The sequence below is a fragment of the Ursus arctos genome, unplaced genomic scaffold, assembly GCF_023065955.2.
Source record: "Ursus arctos isolate Adak ecotype North America unplaced genomic scaffold, UrsArc2.0 scaffold_33, whole genome shotgun sequence".
Lineage (NCBI taxonomy): Eukaryota > Metazoa > Chordata > Mammalia > Carnivora > Ursidae > Ursus > Ursus arctos.
Window position 1 is genome coordinate 5,370,322 of NW_026623019.1, and position 21,424 is coordinate 5,391,745.

Genomic DNA, 21,424 nt, shown 5'->3' on the forward strand with positions numbered 1-21,424 from the left:
TTGTGATGCTGAGACTTGGATCCTGTAAACCACACTTTTCCTTTACCAGCTGGCTTCCTGTTAGATTCTGCCAGTGGGGCACTAGAGAGGACCCTTCCCCTCTTGCTCCCTGTTTCTTTCAGCATCACCCAACAGCATTTCTGCCTACTGGTAGTGACAGCTTTGCTTGTTTTGTCCTCAACTTCCACAACCAGCTTCATCCCCTTCCCTCAGAAATACCAATCCCAGGTGTCTGATGCCCCTTCCTCAAAGGTCTGAGTCCCATCTCTGGGGGGCCCTCCCCCAAGCTCCCGCAGTACCAGCACCAGCTGGGCAGGCAGAGATCTGCTCCCAGCTCCATAGTGCCCTTCCTCCAAGCTTCTAGGTTTTGATAACCTCAAATTCTTTCCTTTGTGTAGGCATGGTAGCTGCTTCCTAAAGTTGTAGTTTTTCGTTTTTGTTTTTAATTTGTGTTATCTTACTATTTGACTTTTTTCTTTTTCAGTCCTCTAATGCAAGTCTAACATTTTATATTAAATTTACTGTTAAAATACCTGATGTGGTTTCTGTTTTCTTGGGTGGGCTTGAATGATAAAGCCCCTGACAGTGTTTCAGAAAGTGGTTTTGAATTGTTTTAGGGCAAGGATGGTGGTAAACAATTTCATCTTAAAAGGAAACTCTAAATGATTAGTTATGGCTTGCCCATTTGCAAGTCAATCCAGGCCCAGATTACCGTTATCATTATGGATGTCTTTCCTTTTGTAAAATTTAATATAAATGGAGTCCTACAGTACATACTCTTAGGTCTGGCTCATTTCACTCAGCATAAGTTTTCTGAGATACATCAGTATTGTTGCATCAGTACTTTGTTCCTTTCGCTTTTTGCATAGCATCCCATTGTATTAGGACTAAGGCTGCTATGAACACTCATGTACAAGTTTTACTGTGAGCATGTTTTTATTTCTCTTGCATAAACATGTAGGAGTGGCAATGCTGTGGCATATAAGTGTATATTTAACTTCATAAGAAATTGTCAAGTGCTTTTTCTGAGATCCAGTTGCTCCATCTTTTCACCAACACTTAGTATTATCAGTCTTTCAAATTTTTATGTTTATGTTTTTTACAAATCTGGCTTTCGAATATACTTAGCCATAAAGTGAAAAAGACTATGTGAATCCTGACTTACATATATCTTGACATAGTCTTTTTAATTTTAGCTATTCTCGTGAGTGTTGTGCTAGCTTACTGTGGTTTTAATTTGCATTTCCTCATGACTAATGATGTTGAGCCTCTTTTCATATGCTTATTTTTCATTCATGCATCTTCTTTTGTGTTTGTACAAATCTTTTGCCTGTTTTTAGTTTAATTAATGAATTGTAAGAGGTCTTCATAAATTCTTGATATGAGTGCTTTGTCAGATATATGAAATGCAAATATCTTCTCCTACTCTGACTTGCTTTTTCATTTCCTTAAAGTATTTTTTTTAGTTTATTTATTTGAGAGAGAGAGCACACAAGTGGGGGGAAGGGCAGAGGGAGAGGGAGAAGCAGACTCCCTGATAAGCAGGGAGCCCATCGAGAGACTCCATCCCAGGACCCTGGGATCATGACCTGAGCTGAAGGCAGAAACTTAACTGACTGAGCCACCCAGATCCTCCTTAAAGAATCTTTAAAAGATAAATTTTTAATTTTGATGAAGATCAATTTATGTTTTTCTCTTATAACAGGGGTATTTTGCATTGTGTAACTAACTAATCTTTGCCTTTTCCAAGTTTAAGATATTCTAAATTTTCTTCTAGAACTTTTATAGTTTCAGCTTTCATGTTAGGTCTATGATCCATTTGAATTCATTTTTGTGTATGGTGAAAAAAGAGGCCACGGTTTATTTTTTTCCAAATGGCTAACCAGTAGTTACCAGTACATTAATTTTAAGACTGTTCTGTCATCCAGCCCACCTTGGCATAACTTACAAAAATCAATTGACCATATATATGAGTGGGTTAATTTCTGATATCATATTGTTTCATTCATCTATACATTCATCCTTATGCCAATATCACACTGTCTTATTACTATGGCCTTATTTTAAGTCTTAAAGTCAGGTAGTTTAAGTTCTCCTACCTTTGTCTTCTTTTTTAAAAATTGTATTAGCTGTTCTTGGTTCTTGCTATTTCCATATAAATTTTAGAACTTTGTTAATTTTTACAAAATTCTGCTGAGATTGTGATTGGTACTGCACTGAATCTACAGATCATTTTGAGGAAAATTGAGTTTTCTAATCTATGAACATGGTATGTCTTTCCACTTAGAAATAAAATACTTAGGGATACATTTAACAAGTTATTTGTAAGTATTGCACCCTAAAAACTACAACAGTGTAGACCATTTTTTGGTCTTCTTTAATTTCAACACTATTTTGTAGTTTTTAGGGTATAATACTTATAAATATCTTGTTAAATGTATCCCTAAGTATTTTATTTCTATGCTATTTTAAGTGGTATTTTTAATAAATTTACTTTTTAATTGTTGCTAGTATATAGAAATAGTAAACTTTTGTATTTTGGCCATCCATCCTACAATATTATTGCAGGATTACTAGACCCTTAATGGGTCTAGTAGCTTTTTTTTTCTTTTTCTTTTTTTTTTTTTTTGAAATTGCTTTGGATTTTTCTACATAATTTTGTCATCTATGGATAGAGGCAGTTTTATTTTTTCCTTTTCTGATATGATGTCTTTTATTTCTGTTTTCTTGCCTCAGTGCCTTGCCTAGGACCTCCAGTACAACGTAGATAAGAGTAAATGTACTTGCCTTGTTCCAGTACCAGGAGGAAAGCATTCATTCTTTAACCACTAGTGTGATGTTAGCTTGATTTTTGCAGATGCACTTTATCTGATTGAAAAAGTTCCAGTCTATTCCCAGTTTACTGAGAGATTTTATCATGAGTGTTGAATTTTGTTCAATGCTTTTTCTGCATATATTGAGATGATTATATAGGTTTTCTTCTTTATCTTGTCAATATCATGTATTTCATGGATTGATTTTTTGAGAGTTAAACCTGGTAGTATTCCAAGGGAAAATCTGAAGAATCTGTTGATATATTAATGTTTTTTTTTCCTTTTTCCTGGATCTATATGCAACTAGCGAAGGGTTTTTCTGTCGATATTTATAAGGAATATTGGTGTATAGTCTTCTTCTTATGTCTTTTTCTGGTCCTGGTATTAGAGTAATGGGAGCCTCACGAAGGTAGCTGGGAAGTGTTTGCTCCTCTTTTTCCATAAAGGATCTGTGTAGAGGGCGCCTGGGTGGCTCAGTCAGTTGAACATTTGACTCTTGATTTCAGCCAGGTCATGATCTCAGGGTTCTAAGACTGAGCCCCCTGTTGGGCTCTGTGCTCAGTGGGAAGTCTGATCCTCTGCCCCTCCCACCACACATACGCATGCTCTCTCTAAAATAAATCTTTAAAAAAAAAAAGAATCTGTGTAAGATTATTTCTTCTTTGTTTGATAAAATTCACAGTGAAGTTATTTTGCCTCAAGTTTTTAACTATAAACTTTTGGGTCTGTTTTGGCATTTTTTTCTTTCAAGAAATTAGTTGAGTCTAAGTTCTTCATCATATTTATTGGCATAAACTTCATATTTCCTTCATTATCCTTTAAATGTCTGTAGGATATGAATAATAGCCCCTTGTTTATTACTGATTTTGGTAATTTATGTCCTTTTAAAATTTTTCTCTGGATAATTCTACCTGAGGTTTATCAATCTTATTGATATTTTCAGAGTAGCAGCTTTTGCCTTCACTGGTATTCCCTATTGATTTTTTGTTTTGTCTTGTTATACTTCTAGCTTTATTTCCTCCTCTTTACTTACTTGAATTTAATTTCCTTTGTTTTCTAGTTTCTGAAGTTCTTTAGACCTTTCTTCCTTTTTAGTAGAAGAATCTAAGGCTATAAATAATCACAGCTTACCTGCATATGTATTTCTATTTTCATTCATTACAATATATATACAAGTATTTTCAGCAGGCTCCACGCCCAGTGTGGGACTTGAACTCATGACCCTGAGATTAAGAGTCACGTACTCCACCAAGCCAGCCAGTTGCCCCTACAAAATATTTTCCATTTTCTCTTGTATTTTTTCTTTGACTCAGTTTGTTTTCAAGTTTCTTATGTTTCACAGCATGTACCAAATATCTTCCTTTTATTGATGTCTTGAATTATGCTGTTGACAGAGAAGAATATCAATCTTTTAAAATTTCTTGAGAATTGTTTTATGGCCCAGCATATGCTTCATCTTGATGATTATTTTATCTGTACTTGACATGAATGTATATATTCTGCTGTTGTTTGGTGGAGTGTTCTGTAAATGTCAATTAGGTCAAGTTGGCTGATTGCAATGTTCTATGTATTTACTGATCTTGTGTTCTTCTTGTTCTGCCAATTAGTAGAAGTGTTGAAATGTCTGGAATTGTGTATTTGTCTATTTATCCTTTTAGGTTATTTATATTTCATGTATTTCAAAATGCTGATACTAGGTGCATGGCATGAATTGCTTTTGGTTATTAGGTCTCCCTTTATCATTGGTAATATTCCTGATATTAATACAGCCACTCCCAACTTACTGATTAGCATTTCCATTATATATGATTTTTCCACTCTTTTACTTTTGGCTAAAAAAGTATCTTCATCTTTATATTTCAAGTTGGTTCCTTGTGAACAGCATGTACTTCGTTCTTGCATTTTCATTACATTTGACAACATATATCTTTTTGGAATGTTTAGATAATTGATTAATATAATTATCAATATGGTTTGGGTTTAAATCTATTATGTTCCTGCTATTTTTTATTTGTCCTATTTGATTTCTGTTCTTTTTTCTCCTTGCATTCTATTGGGTTGACTTTTCTTTAATAATTCCATTTTATCACTTCTATTAGTTAGCTGTTAGCTATTTCTCTTAATTTTTAATTTTGATATTTAGTGGTTACCCTAGAGTTTACAATATGCATCTTTATCACAGATTACCTTCAAATAGTATCACTTCACAAGCAGTTTAAGACCTTGTCAGCAGTATACTTAACTCCCCGTCTTGTCTTTTCTTCTATTTGTGCTATATCCTTTTACTTCTACATCTATTACGAACCACATATTTTTATTACTTTGTTTTAAATTTATTCATACACATTTAATAAGATTATTGCCATTGCATACATTTTCAACCGATTTTTACATTAAGCCAATGTGTCATGCAGCCATCAAAAATCTGTAGTTCACTTTATATTCTAGCTTCTTAGAAATCAGGTTTGTAGTCTAATTTAGACCCTAGCTACTTAAAATCAGCTACTTCTGATTGCTTTCATGAAGTCTTTCTGTACTACAAACTCATGATCAGCATGAATTGTAAATATGCCTGGTTCAGTGCAAACATTTTTCAGGTCTGCTCCATTAGAGCCATCTGAAGGCTTTGTAAATGCTTTGTAATGGTGCCTCCATAGATTTTCAAGATATCTAACCTTGCTTATAAATAAATTAATGTGAATCTTTTCTATTTATCTGGAGACACCAAAGCAGGATCCACTGTACTTGTTTGTCGTCATGATTATTTTAACTGTGCAGAGGATCATATCCATCCATTTGTGTAACTGCATAAAGTTCTCTGAATCCATCAGCTGAAGTACTTCTAGGAAACCAGTATCCACCAATGGCATCTTTTTTTAATCCATAAAAATGATGCATGACTGATGATTCTTGGTGTAAACATTTCTCTGATCAAATGTGCACTTTCATCCATGTACTTGTCTACAATAGAATTGGATACTAAGAAATTCGCATTCCAGCTGGCTAACAGCAGCTCTTGCTATTAGTGTTTTCCTTAACTGTTGGCCCATATAACAAACAGCCTTTTGTAGATATCCCTAAGCTGAAATAATTCTAGGTTTGTAAGAGGTAGTTCTACAGTCTCTGAATTCTCTGATCTGTTCTGATAACCCCTCCACGTCACAAGAAGAAATATTCCCTAGGTCCTTATGAGACATGCTGTAAACCAGTGGATCTTGGCAAATATCAATGTAATCACAAACAAAACAACTCTTGTTCCTGACTTCAGCTTAATTTTTTCAAGCTGACAATGACAACAAACAACATATCTTGGTTCATTTAACAATGAATTTTTCTTCGGTTAACTTCTTAGGTACTTCACCCAGTTTGCCAAGATTTGGGTGATTGAATGTCCTTTGGATCATTTTCAGGCTATTCATACTGACTGGTAACTCCTTTTAAGTTCCCTTAACTATTTAAGATAGTTGTTGATCTTCTTGTGTTCCACCATCTTTTCTTGTGATAGCCTTGAAGCTCATTATGTCTATGGTCTGCCATGATGAGATACCATCACTCATAGGAAATGCCAAGAATGGCCATGGCCATTGGGGTGGGAAAAATAGAATGAAGGACAGCAGCACTGGAAGGCGAGGGATGGATGGCTCTGCTCATCCCAATTATCTTTCAAGGTAATCAAAAAGAAAGAAGAGCAGCGCCTGGGCGGCTCAGTCAGTTAAGTGTCTGACTCGTGACTGCAGCTCAGGTCACGATCTCAGGGATCGTGAGATTGAGCCCCGTATCGGGCTCCACACTCAGCAGGAAGCCTGCTTGAGATTCTCTCCCTCTGCACCCCCCAAACTCCCGTGCACATGCTCTCTCTAAAATAAATAAATACATCTTTAAAAAAAATATAGTAATCAAACCAGACATGGGTGTACCATGAAATTACCAGTTTTGGTTAGTAGTTTCACTTCAAACTTCAGTAGAATACAGAGTTAATCACAGGAAAATGCTCTCATGTTTCTACTACCAAATCTACAAACCTATATTTACCGCCTTGTACAATCTTCCCTCGGGTGGAGAAGTGTCCCTGACGTATTAAAGACTCATTTCTCTCTTGTGCTCTGGATCCCATTCAAAATTTTCCTCCCTTTATAATTTGCACCCCCATCAGTCTTTCTCTTTCTTTATGGCTCACTCCATCAGCATATAAACTTGATGTAATATCTCCCAAATAAAAACCAAGAATCTTATTTTCTTGCCCACTATCACTTTATTTTCCTGTTCCCCTTCATGGCAAAACTTCTCAAATGGTAATCTACACTTACTGTCTTTAATTCCTTACCAACCTTATAACCTCTTCAGCCCAATCCAGTCTGGAAGCTGTCCTCCACCTATACTGAATGTACCATCAGTTCACTAAGGCCAATTACAATGGTGAGTGAACAAAACTCCTATTACTCGGTGCTTCAGTAAATAACATTCAAAATGACTGACCACGGGGCACCTGGGTGGCTCAGCGAAGCATCTGACTCTTGATTTCAGCTCGGGTCATGATCTCAGGGGTGTGAGATGGAGGCCCCTTGCTAAAGATTCTCTCTTTCCCTCTGCCCCTCCCCACCCCTCTCTTGAAAAAAAAAAAAAAAGACTGACCACGTTTTCCCACTTAAAACACATTTCTCTTGCTTTCATGAAACTCCACTCTGCTTGTTTTCCTCTTTCACTGACCACTCTGTCTTTCTTTGCTGACTCATCCTCTATCTAACCTCTAAATGTTAGATTGTCTCAGAACCTGATCCTCTATTTGCTTCCGTTCTCTAAAAACACTTCCTTAAGTTACCTTAACTATATCCGTTATTTTAAATGATTACCTATGTGACATCTCTACTTAGAAATATAATAGGCATCTCAACATGTCCCAAAGGGAATTCTGTCTAAACTCCTTCCTCCTCCATAAGTAAATAGCTCACCCATCAAACCAAAACCAAGGAAACATCCTTGATTTGTTCTTTTCTGTCACCCCTCCCATCCAATCCATCAGTTGGATCTGTTTCTACTTCTTTCCATTTCTATCCATAACTCTCTAGTCTAATACAAGACACTTTTAGGGAATGAGTGGTGAATAAACCAGTTTGGCTGGATTGGAAAGTTACTGTTGAGGAGTAAGAAGAAACAAATCTAGGTAAGGCAGTTTGGAACACATGTTGAAGGTCTTGGAATGACAGACAGAAGCCTGGTTTATAAGGGGAGCAGAGAGAGAGTTATCCCTCCTGGGCATAATTCTCCTGAAACGTGGTACTTTTTCAATAATTTAAAGTATGTTGACATAACGGTTGTTAAGAATATGGTAAAACTGTTGTTCAACATAGTACTTGAAGTCCTAGCCTCAGCAATCAGACAACAAAAAAGGAAAAAAGGCATTCAAATTGGCAAAGAAGTCAAAATTTCACTCTTCGCAGACGACATGATACTCTATGTAGAAAACCTGAAAGGTTCCACCAAAAAATTGCTAGAACTGATACAGGAATTCAGCAAAGTCATAGGATGTAAAATCAGCGCACAGAAGTCAGGTGCATTTCTATATACTAACAATGAGCCAGAAGAAAGAGAAATCAAGGAACTGATCCCATTTACAACTGCACCAAAAACCGTAAGATAACCTAGGAATAAACCTAACCAAAGCGAAGATCTGTACTCTGAAAATTGTAAAACACTTATGAATGAAATTGAGGAAAACACAAAGAAATGGAAAACAATCCATGCTCATGGATTTGAAGAACAAACATTGCTAAAATGTCTGCTACCCAAAGAAATCTACACATTCATAGCAATCCCTATCAAAATACCATCAAGCACTTTTCGCAGAGCTGGAACAAACAATCCTAAAATTTGTATGGAACCAGAAAAAGACTCCTAATAGCCAAAGGAATGTTGAAAAAGAAAACCAAAGCTGAAAGCATCACAATTTCAGACCTCAAGCTGTATTACAAAGCTGTAATCAAACAAGACAGTATGATTCTGGCACAGAGACAGACACATAACAGAATAGAGAACCCAGAAATGGACCCTTAACTCTATGGCCAAGTAATCTTCAACAAAGGAGGAAAGAGGGGTGCCTGGGTGGCACAGCGGTTAAGTGTCTGCCTTTGGCTCAGGGCGTGATCCCTGCGTTGTGGGATCGAGCCCCACATCAGGCTCCTCTGCTATGAGCCTGCTTCTTCCTCTCCCACTCCCCCTGCTTGTGTTCCCTCTCTCTCTGGCTGTCTCTATCTCTGTCGAATAAATAAATAAAATCTTTAAAAAAAAAAAAAAACAAAGGAGGAAAGAATATCCAATGGAAAAAAGACAGTCTCTTCAACAAATGGTGTTGGGAAAATTGGACAGCCACAGACAGATGAATGAAACTGAACCACTTTCTTACACCACACACAAAAATAGACTCAAAATGGATGAAAGACCTAAATGTGAGACTGGAATCCATCAAAATCCTAGAGGAGAACACACACAGCAACCTCTTTGACCTTGGCTGCAGCAACTTCTTGCTAGACACATCTCTAAAGGCAAGAGAAACAAGGGCAAAAATGAACTATTGGGATTTCATCAAGATAAAAAGCTTTTGCACAGCAAAGGAAACAGTCTACAAAGCCAAAAGACAACCAACAGAATGGGAAAAGATATTTGTAAATGTCTTATCAGATAAAAAGCTAGTACCCAAAATCTATAAAGAACTTTCCAAACTCAATACCCAAAACCCAAAAAATTCAGTCAAGAAATGGGCAAAAGACATGAACAGACACTTCTCCAATGAAGACATCCAAATGGCCAACACACACATGAAAAAAAATGCTCAACATCACTTGACGTCAGGGAAATACAAATCAAAACCACAATGAGATACTATCTCACACCAGTCAGAATGGTTAAAATGAACAACTCCGGATACAACAGGTGTTGGCAAGGAGGGGAAGAAAGGGGAACCTTCTTACACTGTTGGTGGGAATGCAAACTATGGAGGTTCTCAAAAAGTCAAAAATAGAACTACCCTATCACCTAGCAACTGCACTTCTAGGTATTTATCCAAAGGATACAATCATAGTGACTCAAAGGTTCACATGCACCCCAATGTTTATAGAAGCAATGTCCACAATAGCCCAAATATGGAAAGAGCCCAGATGTCCACCAACTGATGAATGGATAAAGAAGATGTGATATATAAACACAAAGGGATGTTACTCAGCCATCAAAAAGAATGAAATCTTGCAATTGGAATGACGTGGCTGGAACTAGAGGGTATTATGCTAAGCAAAATTAAGTCAGAGAAAGACAAATACCATATGATTTCACTCATATGTGGAATTTAAGAAACAAAACAAATGAACATAGCAGAAGGGAAGGAAAAATAAGATGAAAACAAAGGGAGGCAAACCATAAGAGACTCTTAACTGTAGGAAACACACTGAGGGTTGCATGAGGGGAGATGGGTGGGGCGATGGGGTAACTGGGTGATGGGCATTAAGGAGGACACACTTGGATGTAATGAGCACTGGGTGTTGTATGCAACTGATAAATCACTAAATTCTACCCCTGAAATTGCTAATATACTATATGTTAACTAAACTGAACTTAAATAAAAATTTTTTAAAAAGAAAAAAAGATGCTAGTGAAAGCAGTGTGAAAATAATACCAGGAGAGAAGTGGAAAGGTGGTCAAAGGATAGTGTCTTTAAAAAGGGTGGGGAGGGAAGTACTTTCTTCCTCACCAGCCAATAGGGCAAGCCCTACATCAGATTCCCTTTTGATGTTAAAATATGGCTTTGCCTCTGGTGACAGTCTGAGGTGATAGACTCCATGCTACAGGAAATGGGGAGGCTGGAGCAGAAAAGTGGTAACGGTTAAAACTTTGTTACTGGGGCGCCTGGGTGGCTCAGTCGTTAAGCGTCTGCCTTTGGCTCAGGGCGTGATTCCAGAGTCCTGGGACTGAGCCCCACATCAGGCTCCTCTGCTGGGAGCCTGCTTCTTCCACTCCCACTCCCCCTGCTTGTGTTCCCTCTCTTGCTGGCTGTCTCTCTGTCAAGTAAATAAATAAAATATAATCTTTTAAAAAAATTAAAAAAAAAATAAAACTTTGTTATGGGAAGAATGACCTGACAGTGACATGCAGGACTGAGAGAAGATAGGAAGACTAAGTAGGTTATTACGATAGTCTAGACATGAAGTTATAAGGGAGTACAAAAGAAGAGACTGGTGAAGGAGGCAGTGAGAAGGAAAAATGGAAAGAGTGCAAGAGATAAAAAAAAATAATCAAAGGTTTTTACTCAGGGGTTCTGAGTTCTGACGACTTAAGGGAATTGTGGTGTCATTATTATGACTAAGTACATTAGGAAGGGAGGCTGTTTTCTGCAGAAAATATGGTAAGTTCTGCCTCAGAGTTCTGAACTGCTAGCTGTGAATAGTTCTTACATATGGCTTTACTTGGTCTAATTCTCTGATCATTCACCACGATACAAAAATACTTTTGCAAACTTGGTTGTAGGTTAACACTTTCCAGATTATTGATTTGATTCAAATATATTAAATATCTATTTGCTATACTATATACATAACTGATGCGGCTTCATTTTTTACCTACCGCTGATATCCCTGTACTGCAAATTCATCAGAGGAAACATCCTTTTAGAGATGTGCTGCTACTTACTGTTCTGGGGTTTTTCCCTAGATATATTTGCAAGTTGTCTTTTTAATGCTAAAGATACTTGTTGGTCCCTTCTCAATTAAAAATCCCTTGAGGATACATCTGAACATTTTTTTCACCAACAATGTTCAGCATAGTGCCTTGTTCATTGTAGGTCCTCAAAAAAAGATCTGTTAAAAGATTAAATACATAGTTTATGGTTTGTTTACAACCTTGGCACGTTTCTTTAAAAATAAGGTAATTCAGCACATTGAGTATAAAAAGCATCAAAGTCACAAGTCCTGGGCTCTTGTCTGGCTTTGCTCCTGACCAGGTCTGTGACATGGGCAAGTTAAGGTAACAGCTTTGGATTTAGCTTCCCCAGCTACAAAATGGTTTCATCTAAATCTCTGATTCTTTCCTCACACTCCAGTAATCCTCCTTCATGTAGCAAATATTATGGTGACTTTGGAAAACATGGTTCAGTTCCTCAAGCAACCAAAGATATGTCTAGACTTGAAAGTGTACGATTTAAATAATACTTCCTGGTCTTTTGGCAGAGTACTCTCAAAGGCAAAGCTCATCCAGTCCAAACTTTTTAAAAAATTCATTTACACTCAACTTTCTCTCATCATCTAGGAAAATGCAGTATTGTCTCTTATACTGCTCCTTCCACAAAGAGTTACTTTCTATACTTTTATCAAATTGTTGTCCACTTAAATTCTTTTGTTTGGGGCGTAGAATGTGTAGCAACACAGCTAAAAATATATTCAAATGGTTTCTACTGGGAACTGAAATGATTTTGTCATCTTGCCACCTGGGCGATATAACCATGGATCACTGCAGAAAGCTTATCTAAGTGTATTGCTGCTTTAAAGCTGTGCTGCCAAAGCGGTGAAAGGCAACATAGTGAAACGGTTATGAACTCTGGCTTTGGAGTCAGACTGCCTATGTTCAAACTGCAGCATTTCTTCCTTCTAAACATGGGGCTTGGAATTTATTGTATATTGCTAAACTTCAGTTTCCACACACTTAAAATGAGAAAAATAATAGTACCTACCAAGTGTAGGGATAAAATGAGATAATCCACAAAGAGGGTACCAAAATGATACACAGATTTAATGTAATCCCTATCAAAAATCTATCTTTTGCAGAAATAGAAAAACCCATTTTAAAATTCATATGGATCTCAAGGGACACCAAAAAGCCAAAACAATTTTGAAAAAGAACAACAAAGTTGCAGGGCTCACACTTCCTGATTTCAAAACTTAACTATAAAAACTACTAATAATCAATACAGTATGGTCCTGGCATAAAGAAAAACATATAGACTATTGGAATAAAACAGAAATAAACTCTCACATACATGGTCAAATGATTTCTCAACATGGGTGCCCCAAGATCATTCAGTGGGGAAAGGACACTCTTCCACAAATGTTGCTGGGAAAACTGCAAATCGACATGCAAAAAAATGAAGTTGAACCCTTACCTCACACCATATGAAAAAATTAACTCAAAATGGATTGAAGACATAAAATGTTAAGGGCCAAAGCTATAAAATACTTGGAAGCAAACATAGGGAAAAAGCTTCACGACACTGGATTTGGCAATGATTTCTTGGATATGATACCAAAAGAAGAGATAAATTGGAATACATCAAAATTGAAAACTTTTGTGCTTCATAGGACACAAATCAACAGAGTAAAATGGTAACCCACTGAATGGGAAAAAATACTTGTAAATTATATACCTGATGAGGGGTTAATATCCAGAATACAAAGAACTCCTATAACTTAACACAAAACTCAATTTTAAAATGGGCAAAGGACTTAGTCATTTCCCCAAAGATACACAAATGGCCAATAAATTGCACGTGAAAAGATGCCCAACATCATTCATCATTAGTGAAATGCAAATCAAAACCAGGTTGCTGTACCACTTCACACCCAATAGGATGGCTACCAAACCAAACCAAAAACTGTAGCATTTTTCAGTCAAAAATGTGTACTTTGTCTTCTGGGTAAATTTCATAGAATAAATATGATCTTTACTTGGCATTGCTTGTTTCTTTCTTTTTTCTGTGTAGAAATTTTATTTTTGACTTTAATATACAATAACAGGACATGGTTTTAATATCAAAAAGTACTTTATTATCTCCTTGTCTGACCAAGAAACAAATTGTTAATATGTTGCATATTATCAAAATACCTTGTTAAGTTTTTTGAGAGGATTATTAAATCTTATTTATTGTGAAATGTAAAAACAAGACAACAAAATGGTACTCAGGGATTTATCTCCACTGAAGAAGACCCAATTTTTATATCTGTTAAGGAAAAACCATTAAATTCTAGAGAGGTTAAAATTAGATGACTTTTTAGAAAGATTATATGTCATCTAATTCTTAATTCAGATACACTATTTGGAATATTTGCTTAAAGATCTCATATGCTCAGCTGTTCTGACACTGACATATCTTCCCTTTCCTGAGGTCGTTTTTGAGGTAGTGCTGGTTTGGCCCATGTCCATAAGAGTACCTTCTAGAGCAATGTTTCTCAACTGTCTTTGTATTATTTCTCTTTTCCCCTCCCCGGGGAACTTTTTAGCCATTTTCTCCCTCATCTTCTCCATCATGAAATTTTAAAAGCACTGCATATCTGTTCATGTGCTGCATGTATTTCTGTGCTTTATACTTAAAAAGAGTAAGATTTTTCATCCCCCAAATACCAGTATTAATCCTCTTAGAGGTGATAGCTCTTGAAAAAACATGTTCTAAAGAGAAGTGGTATATGCAACTCTAACTCTCATACTAAGTCCAGGCCCAAAATACCTTCTTACGGGTCCTTTATATCTGAGATTGTTTGGGGCCACACCAAACTAAGATCCCCCAAACACCATGATTAGGGATAATCTTCTCAGAGCTGCAACATAATTAAATTTTTTTTTCTCTTAGTTTTGTTTGAATGTTTATTTAACAGGGAATTCTAAGTTGATATACCATCAGGATTCACCCTCACATAAGGTTATCCAGGATTCCTTTGCCTATATCCATAACTAGTTTATCTACTCTTCTTTATTCTTGATACATGAGTGGGATTTAGGATTTTATCAAGATACTTAAGAGGTAATGGCTTCCCTAATACAACTATTAACATGAACTACCTGATGCAACTTCAAAGGAGAAGGTAGCTTGCAATGTTAGTACTGATAAGTGAATACTTATGTAGGAAGATCTGAAGTGATATACAATGAGGATATAGTCTTTTTTTTTTTTTTTTTTTTTAAGAGAGGAGAAAGAATTCCACTAAGAATGTGACTGTTAAATGGCAAGCTGGAGAACTATAAGAAAATGACCTAGGTAATTACTAGAGCCGAAGTACTTTTGGCATTTGATTGAGTTATTTGTATGGTAATCTTACACACTTATTATAGTAAATTAAAAATAAATTTAAAATAAGTAAATTTAAAGTAAAAAAGTAATATATACTCACTGTTTCTTAGGTCTCAGATTTACAAACCATTTTTAGGAAAAGAACTGTCCTCTACAATAGTCCCAATTTTTGAAAAATTCTTCCTCCATAATAATAGTTTTAGAAATAAATGGGGCCTCTTAAAGAATTTACAATGGTGCATTCAGAGTTCTAGATTTCAACATTTTTCCAAGTCCTTCAATAAAAAGGTAAAATTCAGTTTCAGTTTTCATTGTCAACAATACCTTTACTCATATTATCAAGAACACCTATTCAACAAACTGCACTAACAGAAAGGAAAAAAAATGATACCGGGAGATACAAATTATCCTCAAAATTACTGATGGAAACATGGACTGGACGCCTAGTTGGCTCAGGTGGTTAAGCATCTGCTTTTGGCTCAGGTCATGATCTCAGGGTCCTGAGATCGAGTTCCACATCAGGCCCCTTGCTCAGCGGGGAAGCTGCCTCTCCCTCTGCCTGCTCCTCCCCCTACCTGTGCTCACTCTGACAAATAACTAAATAAAAATCTTCAAAAAATAAAAAATAAAATAAAACATTTTTTAAAAAGAGAGAAAACTTCTGGCAGAATTTATGGGAAATAGTGACTGTTATTTTGTTTTTAAAATGCTTTCTGAATAGTAGTAAGTGCAAATATTTAACACAAACCACTTCCGATATGTCATTTAGCTTTGAGCCACCCAGCAGTTTGCACATCAAGGGCCGAGACACCTTGGTTATGCAGATTAAAAGTGTTAGTGAATTCAGTTATTTGTTCCTAAGAATCAAAGCGAAGTCTTTGATTTTGCAAACAATTTTCTTTTTACTTTTCCTCCAAACAAAAATCGAGGGGTCAAAAATGCTACTAAAAAATAATAAATTTTGTTTTAATATACTTAAAATTTGGGATAGCTATAAAGATTCATTGCTACAGCAACGTTCAACAAAACTATTATGCAGAAGAAAGCATATGTGTATTTTAAGTAGTCAAAAAAGAAAATTTCAAATAGATATTTTCATAATTGAGTGCCTTGAGTGTTAGATTCGTCTTTCTCATTTTGTATCCATTTTCTTTACTACGATTTCTTTAATCTCTAATACTTTCAATTTCAGTAAATAAATTCTGACTCAGAATCTTATACTTCATGCTACTAGAAAATTCATACTCTAGGATTCATATATACTCCAAGCATTTAAAAGAACCTAAACTGGGACGCCTGGGTGGCTCAGCCGGTTAAGCGTCTGCCTTCGGCTCAGGTCAGATCCTGGGGTCCTGGGACTGAATCCCACATTCATCAGGCTCCTGCTCAGCTGGGAGTCTGCTTCTCCCTCTCCCTCTGCCCCCTCCCCTGATGATTCTCTCTCTATCTCTCTTAAATGAATAAAATATTTTTTTAAAAAATTAAAAACTCAAAGAACTTAAACTAAAAAATAAAAAAGATAAAAAAAACCTAAACTTACTCATTAAAAATACTATCCACTTAATTATTTTTTCTGTGAAAAGCATCTAAACATTTTCATCTATGTATACAACTGTTTTTGAAAGGATAATTGATCAAAAAATCTTTCCATTGCATACTTTCCTTTGTGTTTCTAGTACTTGTTCTGATACTGTCTTATCATCTGCAACTGATAATTTGCCTTCTCAGCTGCCTGCTGCTTCTGTAATACCTGCTATGCCGTCTTTGCTCTGTTTCTTGTTGTTTACAAACAGATCTAAAAGCTAAGCTTCTATTCACACTGCTCCAAGCTGACCTGCTTGACCCCAATAAATAGCACGTAAAGGCGTGCTTCCTAGGCAAGTATTAAAATTAAAACCATTTACAAAGTCTAAGAATATGGGTAGCTGAATAGGGACTCTTAAAGCTCTTTTAATGCTCTTATATTATAAACCTGCTACAGTTACTTTTAAAAGTAAGATGTCAGGCAATTTGCTAGGCAAAAAGGACTTATGATGGAATAATGATCATTAACAACTTTTACAACTATATTTATAAAGACTGGTGTTTCAGCTGGAGATAAGGCATTTCCTTATAAATTTGGAAGGCTGAAAAAGAGCAGTATTTTAGGGTCTGCACCAACCAAGCAATCCCATATGGCGTAAGTACAATAGAAATTAACTTCTTCTTAATCTAAAAAACAACATACTGTGATAAAGTAAAACAAAATTGGTAAGATTACAAAATTAAATATTTTAATATTTAGGATATAATGTGCATTGTACTAAAAGTTTGATTCATATTAAAAGTTAAAGGTTATCTGGTATGCATATTACATGAATTTGATTAATATGAAAGTTTTTAAATTCTATTCTTTGTCATTCTGAAATCTCTCCAAATGTTTCTGTCAGCATCATGAAACACTTAGTGCTAATAATTACCGTGAAATTAAGTACAGCCAACCCAAATAGATGAGTAAATGCCAAGTATTTTCTCAGATCCATACACGGATATTTTTTTTCTTAAATAAAAGGAAGCTTATCACATATAACCTAGTCGTTTGTTTGGATAATCCTGCTGACTTATACTTACTGTTGTTATTTATTCTAATACAGCAAACCGAAAGATCTATAATAAGTTATACTGAAAATTAGAAAAAAAAGCTTTCATTAGAAATCATTTAAATGCCAGAACTGTAGTGGATACAGCGATGTTCATAAGGAGCATATTAGTTGTTAACAATCTTAGGAACCACTTCTTAAAAAATCAAAAGGTAAGTTTACTATTTTTTACAGAAGGCTTTCTCTGCATATCCCTGTATCAGTGTGTATACCTCCACTTCCTTGGTTAGGTGACAATAAAAAAGAAAATAACTTCTGAATATTTATTACACCAATATTTCAATTTTGTGGAAACATGCTAAAGGCACAATAAAGAAAACAACACAGTCTCAATAAACGGGCCACGTAATGCCACTCCCACGGAGAATGGCTCCCCAGGTAGAGAACTGTAGGTACTTTCTTATGTCTAGTCCACAATAAAGTATTTAAATAAAATTTAAATATCAGAAGTTATATCTGTGATAAAAAATTCCACTTGACTTTAAAGCAGAAGTCTTAAGTTGTAAGAAAGCACTCTTCCACAGCAAAGTATAGTGCGACCGGCAGCATACATATAGTAACGTGAGGAAGTGACTATTTCCCAAAGTAAGTAGCCATGGATGTAGGGAATTATTTATATAAAGATTGTATAACTTAATATACTGAAATATTTACAGAATTACAGAATTCGAAGAAAATCTTTACCCTCATTTCTAAAGAATATTAGTTTAAAGAAACATTTTGGCATTAACTGGTACAATACTTACTTACCTATTTCTGGTGCAGAACCAAGTGAAGAGCTGCAGGGTAACTTCTTATGTATAGTCAGAATAAAAATCTAAAACATCGCAAATCTTCAATGAATAATCATTCTCTTGCAAACTTAAGAATTTTACACTAAGGTAGTCATCCCACTCTAAAAACTTCAGAATGTTTATGTGGGATTATTTTCTCTAAAACTAAAAACTGAAACATTTAGAGAAAAAAATTTTAAGCAATCTAGTTAATACCTTTGTTTTAAAAACAAACAAAATGTTATAAACCTTTAAAAATCTGCTTTTAAGTACTTAAGTTTCTGAAATCAAGCATATTGTATGATATGCTACTTTTGACTTGAAAAGCAGCAGCACGGAAGATCTCTTAATTGCATTATGTGTACAGATCCTTGAGGAGTCCACAAATTAAACAAAAATTATATTCGACTTTCATCAAAATATCAGAAATCTTATTTAAAATCTAATATACTATCGTTTTAAATGTTTTCTGCATTTGGTAACTACTAAAATGCTTTAAAGCTAATGTAAAAAGCATTTCTTCCCTTTCCTTCCTTCCAACCAAAAAAAATCTCAAACTTTATGTGTGAGGCATTTTTTTCTTATATAATTTGCATTTCAAAGCCAGCTCCAAAAAATAGATAATCAAAAGTCTTAAGTACAAGTTTAAAAAAATAGCATATAACACTGAAAATAAACTTTTCTTTTTAACTGAAATACTATTTTAAACTTTGTATAAATAACACACACAACCCCCCCACACACCATATTTTAGGTATAGTTTCCACATTGGAGTAGCACTAAAACAAAAGACGGTAACAACAAGTAATGCTTTATACTTAATTAAAAATATGTATCTCTCATTCGTCTTAAAGACATACATTATTAATTTTCTACTGGCATTCTTGAATAAAATTAACAAGCATACGTTTTTAACCAATTTATTCTCATTTCTCCCTTGTATATGAGAATCTAACAAAAGGAAATCTCTTCTACAACTGCAAGAGATTTGTGAAACCCCTAAAATATATATTCTTTAGAAAAAAAATTCCTAACCTATTATGCATCTTAATAAGCATGTTACACATTTTAAAAACAACCTATTTTATGGCTTACGCTTAAATTTAATGCATGACCAAAGGTCCCAGGGATTGAAAAATCTTATTAGCAGCCAACAGCTAAATGGATGACAATACTCCTGGCATTCGTAATCTCAAAATTTTAAAAGAAAACTATTCACTGTAGTCTTCAAAAAATTTGGAGATAGGTCTGTTTTAAAAACATACTCACCACAAACAGATACGAGGGAGACAAATAAGAAAATAGATTGTGTTATATCTTTGTAAACTTGTTCCATTTCAAAATGTATTCTTTAGGGTCAGGGAAATTTCCTATACAAATGAAACTAAACATTTGTTCCCTTTGCTTTGAAAAATATTTACAGTATATAGAACTACAAGCTAAAAGTGTACATCTGCTTATATTGCTGGCCAGTGATATAGATGAACAAGAACACAAGGTGCTTATTCAATTATCTGAGCATCATAATTTGTAGAGTGACATTATCGTAGATCAACTATGGAAAAATTAGGAAACATTATCAGTGAATACCAGCCCTTGTGTAAAACGTAACACAAGATGCCAAGGCATTATACATTCACTATGGTAAAAACTGTACATACGCATTCTGTGCATCTTCAGCATTGCAAAATTTACATTACAATTTTTTCATCTTTCAAAATTCTGAGTTGAAAAAAGTCTATTTTTTTCTTTTGCCAAAGAAAAGCGATGTTAACTGACTGATTAGGTTTGTGAAACAAAATTCTTTGCTAAGGACTTTTCATCAAGTCTTTTACTGACGTCCTCATGAAGAAAAACTCACTAAACTTTGAAAGTTTTGAACGGATATTTCCACATCTTTCCTGGCTAGCATCATGATTTACATAACAATGGTATACGTAATAATAGTCCACGGTAATGTGAAATACAAAACTTTGTTCTATAAGTCTGTTTTGGTCTCAGAGTGAAGTTCATTTCTTTCATCCAGCCATGTTGTCCCTTATTTGATCAACTCGAAGAGCTAGGTCTCTAAAAGAGGGGCGTTGATTGACATTATTGTTCCAGCATTCTGTCATGATCAAATAAATCTAGAAAGGAGAGAATAAACCACAATTACAATGAACACAAAGTACCATCTTTTAATTGGTGGAAGACATAAATTGAGAACTCCCACTTAATTTTCCTACGTAGGCAAATGTCATTGTTATCCCTAGATCCAGTCATATAGATGATACTATTCATCCAAGAGCTCAGCAAATTAAATGTCATAAAGTGACCTAAAATCCTTGTGTGAAAAGGAAATAAAAATCCTGATGAACGTGGATAAAAAAAAATTTTTTTTTTGTTACCTCATCTGGGCATCCATCTGGTCTTGGTAATCTTCCATTATTCTTTAGGAGTTCTATCAAATGAAACACAATCATCTGTCCTTGTTTGTCATTGCCAATCATACGCATAAATTCCTGTAATACAAACCCACCTTTCAATGAGATTTTTTTTTTTTGGTATATTTAATTTGAACCAGCTTTCCCAACTTCTAGTAAATGTGAAAAGTTGTGTATGTGTATGTTTTCTGATATGTTGGAGACCTTTTAAAAACAAACTATTTGGGGCATCAAAACCTTCCTTTTCAGTCATATTTCAGAAAAGATAATTGAATGTGGAATCCCTATCATGCCATTTCCATAACTATGATATACTTGGCACAAATTCCCTGAGAAAGGCCCAAAATAAGTGAACTAAAATATATTTACTTTGTTTTCTTTATTATTGCTTTAACATAAAATATTATATTTCAACTGAAATAAAATGTTGACTGTAAAAAAGGACATAATAAAAAGATAATGCAGAATACATATTTAAGCATAAATGCAATGGAGAGAAAATGTTCATTTGTTAAAAATTCCTAAAATTAAAGTCTGAACCATAAGCTAGAGAAATATTTATAATAAACACAACGCTTATTTATAGAGAGTTACTATAAGCAGGTAAGAAAAATTACGAATACAAAAATGGGCAAAGCACATGAGATAATGCACACACACATATATATATATTCACTTCAAATATCCAGTAACTATGTACTCAATTACACTATTAGGAGAAGTACAAATTAAAATCAAA

The 21,424-nt window shown here is 34.9% G+C and overlaps 1 protein-coding gene and 1 pseudogene across 4 annotated transcripts in view; both read right to left on the reverse strand.

The window, feature by feature from the left end:
* Positions 1–4,906: 4,906 nt before the first annotated feature.
* On the reverse strand, positions 4,907–15,745 carry LOC130542360 (26S proteasome regulatory subunit 10B-like; annotated as a pseudogene).
* A 1,993-nt stretch (positions 15,746–17,738) lies between these two features.
* JAK2 (Janus kinase 2) overlaps positions 17,739–21,424 on the reverse strand; it is a 267,922-nt gene continuing 264,236 nt past the window's right edge. For all 4 annotated transcript variants that reach the window (XM_044391265.3, XM_044391264.3, XM_026519241.4 and 1 more), the window contains 2 exons: positions 20,650–20,763; positions 17,739–20,388 (listed from right to left, as the gene is read on the reverse strand). In XM_044391265.3, coding sequence (XP_044247200.1) covers positions 20,281–20,388; positions 20,650–20,763 — 222 coding nt within the window. In that variant the 3' untranslated portion in view covers positions 17,739–20,280. The remainder of the gene's footprint in view (positions 20,389–20,649; positions 20,764–21,424) is intronic.